This window comes from Gastrolobium bilobum, unplaced genomic scaffold (assembly GCF_033153095.1).
Source record: "Gastrolobium bilobum isolate Gb01-03AN ecotype WA unplaced genomic scaffold, APGP_CSIRO_Gbil_v1 utg3603, whole genome shotgun sequence".
NCBI lineage: Eukaryota > Viridiplantae > Streptophyta > Magnoliopsida > Fabales > Fabaceae > Gastrolobium > Gastrolobium bilobum.
The window spans coordinates 89,076-102,403 of NW_026898167.1; the positions used below are offsets into that span (position 1 = coordinate 89,076).

Consider the following 13,328-nt stretch of genomic DNA (forward strand, 5'->3'; position numbering starts at 1 on the left):
CTAACCAAAAAAGGGTAACCTGTACAAGTAAAAAAAAAAAATGTCCTGATAATTGCCAAAAAAGAAAGTGATGAACCCCACATATCCCATCCCCAAGGGAAAAAGTAAAAACAATTAAAGAATAAGCAATAAGCTTGTCTTGATCACAGTCTCCAGGATTCCATTCGGGCTTCAGGTGATTATTTTACTGATGACCAATTGTCAGTTTATTATGTTTCTTTCGTGCGAGTCATTGAAAACCAGCTGATAAAATTGCTTGTCAGTGAGTGAGACATTCTTGAAAACAGAAGAAAGTGATAGTGTGACTTGAATGTTCATTCATGGAATGAAATAGGCAAGTGCAATAAAAATGATATAGACACACTCTCACCATTAAATCCGAAGGTAGCCCCCTCTCTCCTGATCTATTCTTAAAGGTCTCCTGAGCAATGACTTCCTGTTCAATGACCAGTTTCTTCCCAGAGATCTCTTATTTCGCCAAGCTGTGGCTATTCGGGTATAAAGCGCCGGAAAAATGAAGCAGAGAAGCACAAGAAGTAGCATAACGACGCATAGTAACAAGACATTACGAAAACCATTCTTTAGTTCTGGGGAAGTTTGACCTGTCCATGGAACTCCTCCAACATTCATGCCAAACACTGCAATCAGAGTCCAAAAATCAAAACCATACAGTATTGCCTGTGGATGCTGATAATTAAAGTTTATAAAAAAATCAGATTGCTGACCTCCTGTTATGATAGATAAAGGGAGAAATATTATTGAAAGGAACGAAAGATAGTACAGCTTCCTGTTTATTTGCTCGGACTGCCAGCTGTCAAGACCAGCCTGAATTGCTGTGACACGATTTACTATAAACCCTACATTCTCCTTCAGCCTCCTTAACCTTCCAATTAGTTCTTCAAGGGAGTTAATGTCTTCATTGGCAAACCATTTTTTTGAAGAGCATTTTTCTTTGACTCTGAGATATACTTGCTCTCCATGGGCAATCACCTGAATAAAATTAAGTTGATGCAAAACCAAAAGGAATTTTAGTCCACACAATTTGATTTGATAAATATGAGAACAAATCAGATGGAAACAGTAATGTCCTTCCAGTCATGGTAACATTCCTCGTTACCACATTTTGCATATATGCATGCTGACAGTTCTGTTCTTTTTTTTTTTCTTTTTTTTTTGATAAATAACAGTTCTTTTCTTTATCAAATCAGAGAACAAATATGAGAACAAATCAGATGGAAACAGTAATGTCCTCCCAGTCATGGTAACATTCCTCGTTACCACATTTTGCATATGCATGCTGACAGTTCTGTTCTCTTTTTTGATAAATAACAGTTCTGTTCTTTACTTGTTCAGTTTTCCGTCTAGCACGTCACAAATACAATTATGTTCCCAAAAAGCCTTTTTTTTTTTTTTTTTTAAAGCAATTTTGAGCAAGCTGGAACTGTAACAAAAGGAAAATGGAAACACACTAATTCCTTGCATGCAGAATAAAACCTGTAATTATCCTTTTATACCCTCTCCCCCAGATTAATCTGTATTTATGAATCCAAAAGACACCCTTATTGAATCCTATAATGATGAGATCCACAACCGTTTTGCTAGATCGCAAAACTGTAATGTTTAATTATTCAAGATTCGGTAATATAATAAGCTTTAGTGAGATTTATTAAAACTCCAGCTTTATGTAGGAATATACCTCAAATGACAACGAAAGAGTGGTCATTAGAGTTATGGCGTTATGAAATAAAAGAGAGGTTACGAGAGTTATGGCAGCCGGTATGAAATAAATGTTGGAAATAATCAAGTATGAGTTGTAAAGAAGTATCACATAGACTAGACATAGACCAAGTGATGACCATATAAGTGTGAAAGACCCATAAACCTACAGCCTTAAGGTTTTGGGTTGAGATGTGGTGTCGGCCCACTTATTATGGTTTGTCATTTGGCCCATTGGTGGATGTACCCTTTGCAAAGGGTTTTGGGCTCCCTCATTCCCTTCCCAACAGTGGTATCAGAGCCGGATTGGGCTCGAGCTAGCCTAGTGATTGGCTAGGAGGCGGGTCGAGTACTTTGCGCTTTGGGTACTCGGTTGAGGGGGAGTATACCAATGGTGGGTTTCACACTTGAGGGGGGAGATTGTTGAGATATTCAAGTGTGATGAGTCTCACATTGGTTGGTAATGAGCTAAGTGAAGAGTATATAAGTGAAAGGACCCATGAACCCAATGCCTTAAGGTTTTGGGTTGAGACATGGTGTCGGATCCACTTGCTACGGTTGGTGTAGCCTTAGCTCATTGGTGGTGGTTCCCCGCCACGGGCTTCCCCTGGACCCGCTTGACATTGGAGTTTGAGGGAACGAATTTTCCTAACAGTGGTATCAGAGCCAACGATCTGGGCCAAGTGTTTGGAAGGCCTCTGCAGAAAGCTAGTGTGACCCTAATATTTGAAAGAGAGAAAAAAAAAAAAAGACTTCGGCAGAAGTTGCCCTTAGGGTAAGAATGATATTCGATCTCACACTTGAGAGAGGATGTTGGAAATAATCAAGTATGAGTTGTAAAGAAGTATCACATAGACTAGACATAGACCAAGTGATGACCATATAAGTGTGAAAGACCCATAAACCTATAACCTTAAGGTTTTGGGTTTAGATGTGGTGTCGGTCCACTTATTATGGTTTGTCATTTGGCCCATTGGTGGATGTACCATTTGCAAAGGGTTTTGGGCTCCCTCGTTCCCTTCCCAACAATAAAATAGAAAGCTATGGCAGCCGTTATAAAATAAATCTTAAATATAAGGAGGAACCTATTATAAGATAGGCAGGCAATTTGTTTTGTTAGTGTTTGGCTGAGAAACTTTCTCAGATTTAAGGGCTAGTTCCATGGCAAGAGAGTGCTCATGTATCCTTTCTTTGCTCTAATAAAGATTTTTTTTTTCTTCATCTATGATTCAGGTTGCAAACCTGCATTTCCTTGCAAGTTCTCTGATCTTTCGTTCCTTTTATTTCACAATGGTCGCAACAACTCTAATGACCTCTCTTTTATTGCCATTGAGATATTATTCCTACAGGAGTAGACCTTCCATATGACTGGTTCCGTAACATTTTGTTTCTCCTCCAAAGGGTCCATAATATTAAATCAGAATGAATGCATAAAATGAGCAAAGTAGCACCTGCAGGAGACGCTGCAAATTAATATGCAGTTTGGGGAATCTTCTGTCATCTAGCATTTGTTTCTTCAGAGCATAACCGCCTACAGTCAAGCAGAATACTTGTTCCTTAATTCAGTTGTGTAAAAAAATTACAAATATTGCACATCAAGGAACTAGTATAGAAGCAACTTGCACAAAAGCAAAACAGAAATTTCAGTTTATACACAAAAGTCACTCAGATGACAATATTTAAGTTCACCTGATCAAAAAGAGATTTTGAAGTTAAGCATTAGCCTACACTACATCAAAATGCAACGTGAACATTCTTATTAGTTCATAAACCAGCTACAACAGGAATTCTTTCCCTAGTTTAGCCAGAAGAACTGTAGCAGTCACTTTCTTTCTGTAAATATTATGTCCTAAATGACCTTTACGAGGCCTTCCTCATTTCATATCAGCAGTAAACTCATTTAAAGGCACAAATGTTTTACCACCACTCCCGCACACATGAGGACTACGCTACCATAAAAGAGAGACAGACGAGGATGCAAGTGCACAGCCAAATTTGGAAACAAGATTCAGTCAAAACTTTTAGCTAGAATCAAAATATACTAAGTGGACCTTGAAACTAATGTATATATATAGATGTTTTCATAAAATCAATAATCATATTGCCATTAGCTAAATTTTATGCATAAATATTAAGATATGTAAGAAAAAAGGGAAGCAAATCTTATGGACTTCACATGAGATTCTATCAAATTAGAGGAACCTCGCTTCTTAATTCAAAAATAAATTTTTAATATGACATAAAACCCCTCATTCTTCTTTCTTTTTCTTTTTTAGTTATCCTTAAATTACACTAATGTTCCCTCGTTTTACATTTCAACATAGCATAAATATGCCCTGATGTCATGTATAGATTCATAAAACCAAAGGTCTATGTAATTTAGCAAACAAGGAGGCCAGTTTATTTTTTTCAAACTTCAGAGAAGATCTATGTAATTTCTAAAACCTATGTGCAACACTAGCATACCATACATGCACAAGTTTTATTTATAATTATATTTTAACTGAAAGGCATATTTCTAGCCTTTTCACAAAGGTAAAATATATCCTCCAATTGGAAACGTATTGAACATAGGAGCATGTTAAGAGAAACTTAAATACAATTTGCTAGAGATGGCATGTCGTCTTATTTCTTAGAGAAGAGATTCTGTAGGGCAGGCACTAAATTTTCAATTTTTTCCCTCTAGTGAATAGCTAATAATTTGTTCACTCAGATTAATAATCTCGCAGAAATCAATGCAAGAATAAACGAGCCAACAATGAAAAGACTAGCAATGCACCATATAACATCTTGATAAGACAATACATCATTAAGATGTTGGATAACGAAATAATTGACTCAGTTAATAGATGTTAAAGGAAACAATCAGCAAAAGGCATTCGGATAACTCTTTTAGTTGGGTCCCTTTCCTCTGCTCCTATGCATACAAAAATATAACAGAGACAACTTAAATTTTTGTTTGTCTATTCCAAGGTCTAGAAACTAATCCATAAAGATTTAGGGTTACATTCAATTACTTTTATCAACATATTTTGTTGAATGAAATTAGAGGAAAAAAACAAATTAAATATCACAAAATTTAAATGTCATCTCTTAGATAATATCAACCCTTCTACATTAGAAAGGCCATAAAGTACATCTAAATTCTTGTCTCTTTTAAGTCAATCAACAGAAACTAAGGCATATTGCCACAATCAAGAACAACTTGAATTTGTAAGATAAGAAGAGTACTAAAAGTTCAGAATGAATATATCCTGAAAACCATTTAACTAGGAATAATACAAGCATATAAAATTTTGGTAGTGAATGTCATTGTTATAGAATGGGACAGGGATGGGGGGCGGGCGCAAGGAGTGTATAATGGAAATTACCTTTATCCAAGTCAAGCTCCACAGAGTCCAACTCCATCTCAAGCTTCGTAACAAGATCTTGGAGCTGATCTACATGTGTGTCAATTATGTGAACTACAAGATTTGAGACAGATCTAGGTACAGGATTGTCAGCTTCCTCAGAGTGATTCATAGTCAATAAGAATTCAAGAACATGCTCCTTGATCACAGTCCCACTTCTTTCCTGCTGCTGACCTTTAAAATGAGGGGAACTTTCAACACTAGGAATCTCCGAAAGTAGAGATTCACCCATGCGTGAGAAACCTAACCTGGGAACACGCCCCAAGGACACAGTAATTACTGAATTTTCCATAACTCTGGCAGCAATTCTAAATGTGAAGTCACTGGAAGGAGGACCAGGTGAATTAACCCGAAAGACAAGTGCCCCGTCTACATGCGCGCAAAAGGGTCCATTGCTAACAAGCGAGAGAATGTCTTGGAGTTTCAAAGGTGGACAAAGAACACCAATCAGGTCCTGAGCAGATTGTGACAACTTTTGATTTCCTTTTGGGAGTTCCACATGGTACCAAGAAAACTCATTCCCTCGGCCTTCCTCAACATCCCCTTCATTTTTTCCTTTTTGATAAAGCTCTGCTAGATCCCAATCCTTATTATAAAAATTCCCCATTCCATCAAATATATAAGCTCTCTTCTTCACCAAGCCTGCAGGATGGGAAGGGTAGACATTGCGCTCCCTGAGAGGCACCTGTGCAGAAGTCTCACCGTCCATCTCCTCAGCTACCCCATTCTCCATTACTCTATGCTGAGCTAGTTCCATAACCTTCTCCACCAACCCCAAATTAGGCTTCCAACTAATAAACAAAATGATATCAAACAACGTAATCCAGAAACTCCAACTTCAAATTTCAAATCTCCTATCTCATAAACTTGACATTCCAAATCTCATATCCGTTAGAACAACCTATATGTCATTGCTGTGCTATTATTTGCAATATGGAATTGATCTAAAATGACTGAAAGTAAGGAAACCCCAATAGATAGGTTCACAGAAATCTCATAATACACCCCACCATGCGCATTATGAATCAAACCCTGAATTAAAGTTGCAGTCTTTCAAATTCTACTCAGCCCAACAAAGTAATACAACTGAAAACAAAACAAAATAAAATAAATAAATAAAACTAAAGAAAAACTGTATTTACCTTGTTGAATGCCCAAGTTGAAAAAATCAAACGAATGCATAGAAAACTCAAACGTTGAATTTGGATAAAGCGAGCATCGTCATGGAATAGCGACACAATATTGAAAGGTTCAAAAGGAAGGCTAATTAATAAACAGAATATCGTATAAAACAATACAAAAGTGAGGGAGCAAAGAATAACAACAATTCTGAATAAGTTGAGGTTCTTCGAAACTTCCCCTTCCTATTAAAATTATATCCAATTCTTATTGGTCCCCAGTGCAAACTAAAATTCTTATTAAATTAAAAAATCGTGCCTGAAAATTTTGCATTATATACTTATTAATATTAATTAAACGTTAATTTTTATTTTTATTTTTTAAAAATATTCTAATCAATTTATTACTTCATTTCAATTTTATTCAATAACACTTTAAATCCTTCTTAAATATAATTTAAAAAAAAAAAAATCAAATACATATTCTCAACCTAACCTATATAACAACTCCCGTGTACAGAGCTCCCGACGTTTGGTACGTTAATTTTTTATACAGGCCAAAGGGCAGAAGTTGTCATACTAATATTCCACCAAAACAAGTTGGTGTTTTTTATTTATTTTTAAATGACAAATTCAAATAATGTTGTTGTCTCATCATGCCACGTGGACAGAAATCGAGTTGTGAAAACAGGGTGGGGGTCGGTTTTTGAAAGAAAAATAAATAAATAAAAATTCAACCTATTCGGTGGAGGTGATCACTGATCAGGTTATACATATTTTTATTTTTATTTAATATAACATTCATAAAGACGGTGGAGGTGATCATCATGCTGTGGTGTATGTTTTTTGCAGATGATATTATATTTATTGATGAGAACAAAGACGTTATTAATAGAAAATTTGAAATGTGAAAAAGCATATAGGAATCTAAATGATTCACATTAAGTTGGAACAAGACTGAGTATGTGAGTTTTCTTTGGTAAAAGATGTAGACCAAGATCTCGTGCATCTAAGTGGTCAAGAGATACCAAAAAAGATATCTTTAGATACCTGAGATCCATTTTGCAAAAAGGTGGAGAGATTGATAAAGATATAAATCATAGAATCAGAGCAGGTGGATGAAATGGCTTAGTGTATCTGATTTTTGAGTGACTGCAAAATCCCCCTTAGGTTAAAAGGAAAATTCTATAGAACAGCAGTAAGACTTGCAATGCTATATGGAGTTGAATGTTGGCCAGCACATAGGCAACATGAACATAAAATGGGAGTAGCAGATATGAGTATGTTAATGTGGATGTGTGGTTATACAAGGATAGATAAGATAAGAAATGAAGATATTCGACGAAAGGTAGAAGTACTACCAGTGGCTGAAAAGATGAGAGAACAAACATAGATTGAGGTGGTTTTGGCACGTAATGGAAAGGTCCCTGATGCTCCCGTGAGAACAAAAGTTTGTTACCAGGAACTCGACAAAAAAAAAAGTAGAGGTAGACTGAAACTTACTCGGGGGAAGGTAGTAAAACAAGATTTAATGGAGTTGGGTATAGATTGGCGGACGGTATACCTTATAAGAGCTATAAGCATGGTAGAGGGTTAGACCCATTGTTATTCTTATGTTCCAGATGGTCACTTTTTAGTCTTTTTCCTCTTCATTTCCCCCTTTTCTTCTTTTCCCTTTCTTTTTTACTTATATATATATATATATATATATATATATAGGTTATTCTGCCTACTCCCATCTTGCCTACTTTTGCCTACTTCTTTGATTACCGTTCGATTACAATCTAATCTAATGTTCCATAAACAACCTGAAACCTCTTGGATATTATTGCATCGTGTTGCCTTGTGTTTCTCGCTATCAGAAGCCGACAATGAAGAACCCACCTTGTGGCATCGCCGCTTTGAATAGAGATGCAGAAAAAGAAAGGGTTTTTGTTTTTTTGTTTTCAAATTCTTTTTCTGAAGTTGAAAATCTTCTCACTTCGTATGGAGTTGGAGAGGGTGGGGGGTTAAAGAGGTCCACGGCGACACACACCAGCGATAAAAAAAAATAGGTATGGCACCGAGGAAGAGAGAAAAGGGAGGAGAGAGGAAGGGTGTGGGAGGAAGTGAGGAGAAAAATGGTTTATTTTATTTGGCAAATATAGACCGTTGGATTGTATTGTAATCGAACGGTAATCAAAGAGGTAGGCAAAGGTAGCCAGAATGAGAGTAGGCAGAATAACATGTCCCATATATATATATATATATATATATATATATATATATATATATATTACTATTTTTTTCAACCTTTTTGTATCTTTTATTTAAGTTCATCTATCATCAACCACAATTAATTTAGAATAAAAGTGTTGTTGATGTTGATAACATTCATAAAATAATAAACAATTAGGATAAATAAATAACAATTTGAGTTTGTTAAAAGACTTTGATTTTTCTATGAGGTCTCGTCTAACTTTAAAGTATTTATAATTGATTCTAAAGACTTTAAGTCAATTTAATATTTACTACTTCAAATGTAAAAGAAAAAAATTGAATAAAAAAACCTAAGATGAAATAAATATAAATAAAAAATATTTTCTCTAATATATTAGATTAAATGTTTTGTAAGTTCTGCTTCTGAATGTTCGAATAGACCTTTGTAGTTTAATTTTTTTTAAATAAGTCATTTAAAAATACAAATGAAATATAAAAAAGAAAAGTCCTTATACTTTAACAAAAGATATTAAAATTTTAAAGGTTATTAGCGAGTAATGAGTTATTTAAAAATATGGAAATCTCTATTTGAAACTTTAATAAAAGGCTTTAATGTTTCTAAAGTGAATGTAGATAAGTTATCTACATTCGTTCTCAAAACGACGTCGTTTTGGGTTGAAAAATTTAAAAAATTATAATGAAAAAAGACTATTATAACCTTAAAATAAATTATAATTATCAAAATACCTTGATTTTCGATCTAAAATGACGTCGTTTTGAGAACGAATGTAGATAACTTATTTACATTCACTTTAGAAACATTAAAGCCTTTTATTAAAGTTTCAAATAGAGATTTCCATATTTTTAAATAACTCATTACTCGCTAATAACCTATAAGTTATCTATATTGACTGTAGAAAAAGTGAACCCTTAATAAAATTAGAAGAAACTGTATTATAATTTAACCTATATATTAATATTAATTAATTAAACATAAATTTATGTACTAACCAAATGGTAGTGTCATGTCGCATAGAAACAAGTTGGTGTCTTATTTTTTTTCAATCGCAAGTTAAAACATTGTTGATTAAGTATGCTATTATTGATGTACTTTGACTTTATCTATCATGAATAAGGTTTCATGAATTAAATTATGTAAGTTAAAATATAAATAAATGGACTTGGATTTTTCTTGTTTGTTCTTTGTTTCGGTTTACGATTAAATTATGAGATTGTTGAGGTATTTGCCCTTGCCAGCTAAAATGGCGGAACCGTTACGGGGCGTTTGGTTGGTGGATTTTGTGGAGAAAGATGGAAAAATTGCAAGTGGGATTGTTGGAGAACCAAGTTTGGTTGGACTGCTTTCAAAGTTGGCTATCTAAATGACTTTCCTAGTTCTCCCGTTTGCCTACCAATCTGAAACGAAAAAATCGGCGAAATAAATCCACTTCATGGTGTGTTATTTTGACTTAGCTAGCTATTTGGTGAGCGCGATGACAGAGATGCCCTCCTTTCTTTTTTGGTGACATTCGAATAAAGGGTAGTTGATACTAATTCAAAATAATTTGAAGAGAGGGTTATTTTCGTAACTTCCAACCTTCTTTCTCATCTATATTTTCCTTACATCCAAAGACATTATATATTTACTTAATTTTCCTGGTAAAATATTTTCCAACCAAACAACTTTTTCTAACATTTTTCTACCAAATTCACTTTCCACCCATTTCCCAATGTATATCATTTCCCTATTATTCATAAAAATTTTCCTCAACCAAACGCCCATTTACTATTAAATTTTTTTTTTAATCAACGCAGATTTGTTCAATTGATTTTACGACTGTAAATATAGTCTTGCAATCTGTAAAGTGTATAGGTTTAAATTTCTTAATTATTAAATTTTTTAAATACTCATCTATTCTTAAGACACTAATGAGCCACGGATGAATATTTTCTTTCTTTCTTTCTTTTTTTAAAAAAAATCTTCTAGTCAGAATTTTGGAATTAATGATCAAATAGGTTTATGCTTACTCTTTGAAGTTTCCCGCACTTTAATTAGTAATACTAAAAGTAATAATAAGTCTTAGGTGGAAAAAAAAACTCACTATTAGTTTCTAAGAATAAAATCTTTAAACTCAATCATTTAACAAAAAAAACCTTATTTTGAGAGTTTAAAAATATAATAACATATAAGATTAAAAATATTTAAATTATCATTTATTATATGTTATATGATATTTTAATACCGTATTTGTTATATTTTGTCAGTTTATATCAAAATATATAACCCCCTCCCCCCAATATATATATATAATCAAAAAATCGGCCAATATTCGAACTTACAATTAGGACATGTTTGGTACATAGTATAGGATAAGGCCTGATAGTATAAGGCCTGATTGTATAAGACCTGATTGAATTTTAATACTATCCAGTGTTTGGCACTGTATTGTATAAAATAATATATTGTATAAGATAATATCATCTAGTATTTGGTAATGCAGTGTATAATATTATATACGATAAAAATATACTTTAATAAAGAATTTATATAATTCTTCAAAAAATGTCATATGATATTAATTTTTTAAAAAATTTATTGATCAGTGTGTTCAAAATATAAATTAATTTTTATAAAAATAAAAGTATTCAATATTTTAAAAATTAATATATTGAAAAATTAATTTTTATTTTAATAGATTAATATTAAAATAATATATTAATTTTTTAGAATTACATTGGTCAACGATGCTAATACATCAATCTCTTATCAGGTCTTATCCCTCACCCTTAGGCCGGATTAAGTTATACATTATTTTGATGTATTAAGGGATTATGTTGTATAAGCTTATACTATACGATGGTCACACCAAACAACTGAAAATGTCATAACGTATAGTATAAGCTTATACTATCATGCCTTATACGTCACACCAATTGTTATCGATTTTTTACCAATATAGCAACAACTCATGCCTTGAGAAACAATGATCATGCAGATATACTATTGGGCTTTTGACCAAGTATGTTCTTAGAGCTGCATCATTGGGTGACATCAATATGCACATATGGAGATTCTGTTTAGACTTCAGAAGTTTATATCAATCCTCTACAATTTTCATTTTTTAAATAAGGGAAATAATACTCTCATGTCACATGAGGTAATCTCATTTTCCTACACAAATTCATTTTCCGTGCCAAATAATTTTCCTTTTCTTTTTTAATATAAAATATGGGACCCACATTTAACTTCTCTCTACTTTTTTTCTCTCCTACAATCCTACAACATAAGAAAAGTTAAACCCTTTGAATAAAGATGACATTTTGGTTTCAACTTACAATTTTATTCAAATTATCTTAAAACACAATGGTTGGATACATGTCTTAATCTCACATGACTTTTGAATGCTTATCCGCTATGTAGCACCGATACCGGGACACGTGACACGATACGACACGACACTCCGACACGTTAATTACTAAAAATGTTAGATTTCGACACGTTAGGACACATTTTGATATTAAATAATATTTTTAATTTATGTAGTGTATATTATATTTAATATTCAATAATTTAACAAAAAAATGAATCTAAACTTATAATATTCATAAATTTTGCAAAGAAGCATAAGATATTCCAAATATTTATATTAAACTCAATAAAATAGTAATCATAATCCAACGAATCTAATATTTGAAACTAAAAACTCAACGCAACCTTTAATCCTTTTCTTGAATTTCTATAACGCGTGTTGAAGTGTCGGAGTGTCCGAGAGTGTCGGGAAGTGTCGGACACGACACGTCAGGATTTTGAAAGTGTTGGTGCTTCGTAAGTTATGCGGAGAGATAAGAACGACACAGCTTAACAACTGTGTGCTTAATTCATTAAAATAAAAGCATAAATTAAAGTTGAATCATCAGATAACATCTGGATCTGTGGCGCAATGGTAGCGCGTCTGACTCCAGATCAGAAGGTTGCGTGTTCGATTCACGTCAGGTTCAATTTTTTATTTTTGGCCAACAGGAGAAACACAAGCCTCCTTAAAGTGAAAATCCTAAACTAAACACTAACGCCGTTAACATGCTTCCTTGTATAATTGTTGGACGTGCTTAGTTTTCCTTGTTTGATTAATGAAAGAACTGGAAATGTTTATACGAATAGTTTTTCTGAAAGCTCTCATTTGTTTTCCCTCTTTCAATTGCATTATCTCTTATTTTTTCTTTTAAGGAAACTGGTACCTGCATATATTACTCAACTTTGGGTTTCTTATTCTGCTCTTCTTCCATAGTTTGCTAAAGCTTATTGATATGTGCCTTGTCCTTTTTGTTCTTTTCCTTATTTCCACTTTTGAATAGTTTTATCTGTTCTAATCGTTAATTTAATCTAACAATTGACTCGTTTACATTTACATGCTTCATTCTACTGATATACATATAATTCTTTGAATAGCTTCCTGGACAATCTTGGAACACAGCGAGTCCAACAAGTCCTGCTTCAAAGTGAGAAACCAACATGTATAGTTCTGCACCACATAGATGGAATACAAAGTAATATCTGTATTCTCGAAATTTAAATGCTTTATAATGAAACCATTATATGAATACAAATACTTACCAAACACTTTCAGCCACTGAAATCATTAAGCAGCATATGGTGCACAAGTTGATTTTTACTCCAACATTACACAGACTTGAACGTGTGGTTAGAAATTTTTGACTTACATATAAAGGAAAGGATGAAATTCTTAATCTACTCGTTCTAGTCTCAGTGATAGATCAATAAAAGAAATGTTTGTGTATTTATTATTGCTCTCTGCTAAAAATCTACTAATGACTAAGGTAGCTAAGAGTAAGTAACTAACTGCCTAAAAAAACAAACAGATTAAGA

The 13,328-nt window shown here is 33.3% G+C and overlaps 1 protein-coding gene and 1 non-coding gene across 3 annotated transcripts; one reads left to right on the top strand and one right to left on the bottom strand.

Moving 5' to 3' along the window:
- LOC133313481 (uncharacterized) lies at positions 1-6,420 on the bottom strand. Of its 2 annotated transcripts, XM_061514870.1 has the most exons (6): positions 6,269-6,420; positions 5,088-6,158; positions 3,168-3,247; positions 726-990; positions 371-638; positions 1-243 (listed from the first exon to the last, which is right to left on the bottom strand). In XM_061514870.1, the coding sequence occupies exons 2-5, from the start codon at positions 5,881-5,883 to the stop codon at positions 373-375; spliced, it is 1,407 nt and encodes a 468-aa protein (XP_061370854.1). In that variant the 5' UTR covers positions 5,884-6,158; positions 6,269-6,420; the 3' UTR covers positions 1-243; positions 371-372. The 2 variants fall into 2 exon arrangements, with proteins under 2 accessions (XP_061370854.1, XP_061370852.1); XM_061514868.1 differs by having other exon boundaries at positions 1-638; positions 5,088-5,917.
- A 5,950-nt stretch (positions 6,421-12,370) lies between these two features.
- Positions 12,371-12,442, top strand: TRNAW-CCA (transfer RNA tryptophan (anticodon CCA)). The gene has a single exon. It is a non-coding gene; the product is annotated as a tRNA-Trp (tRNA).
- The last annotated feature ends 886 nt before the right edge of the window (positions 12,443-13,328 follow it).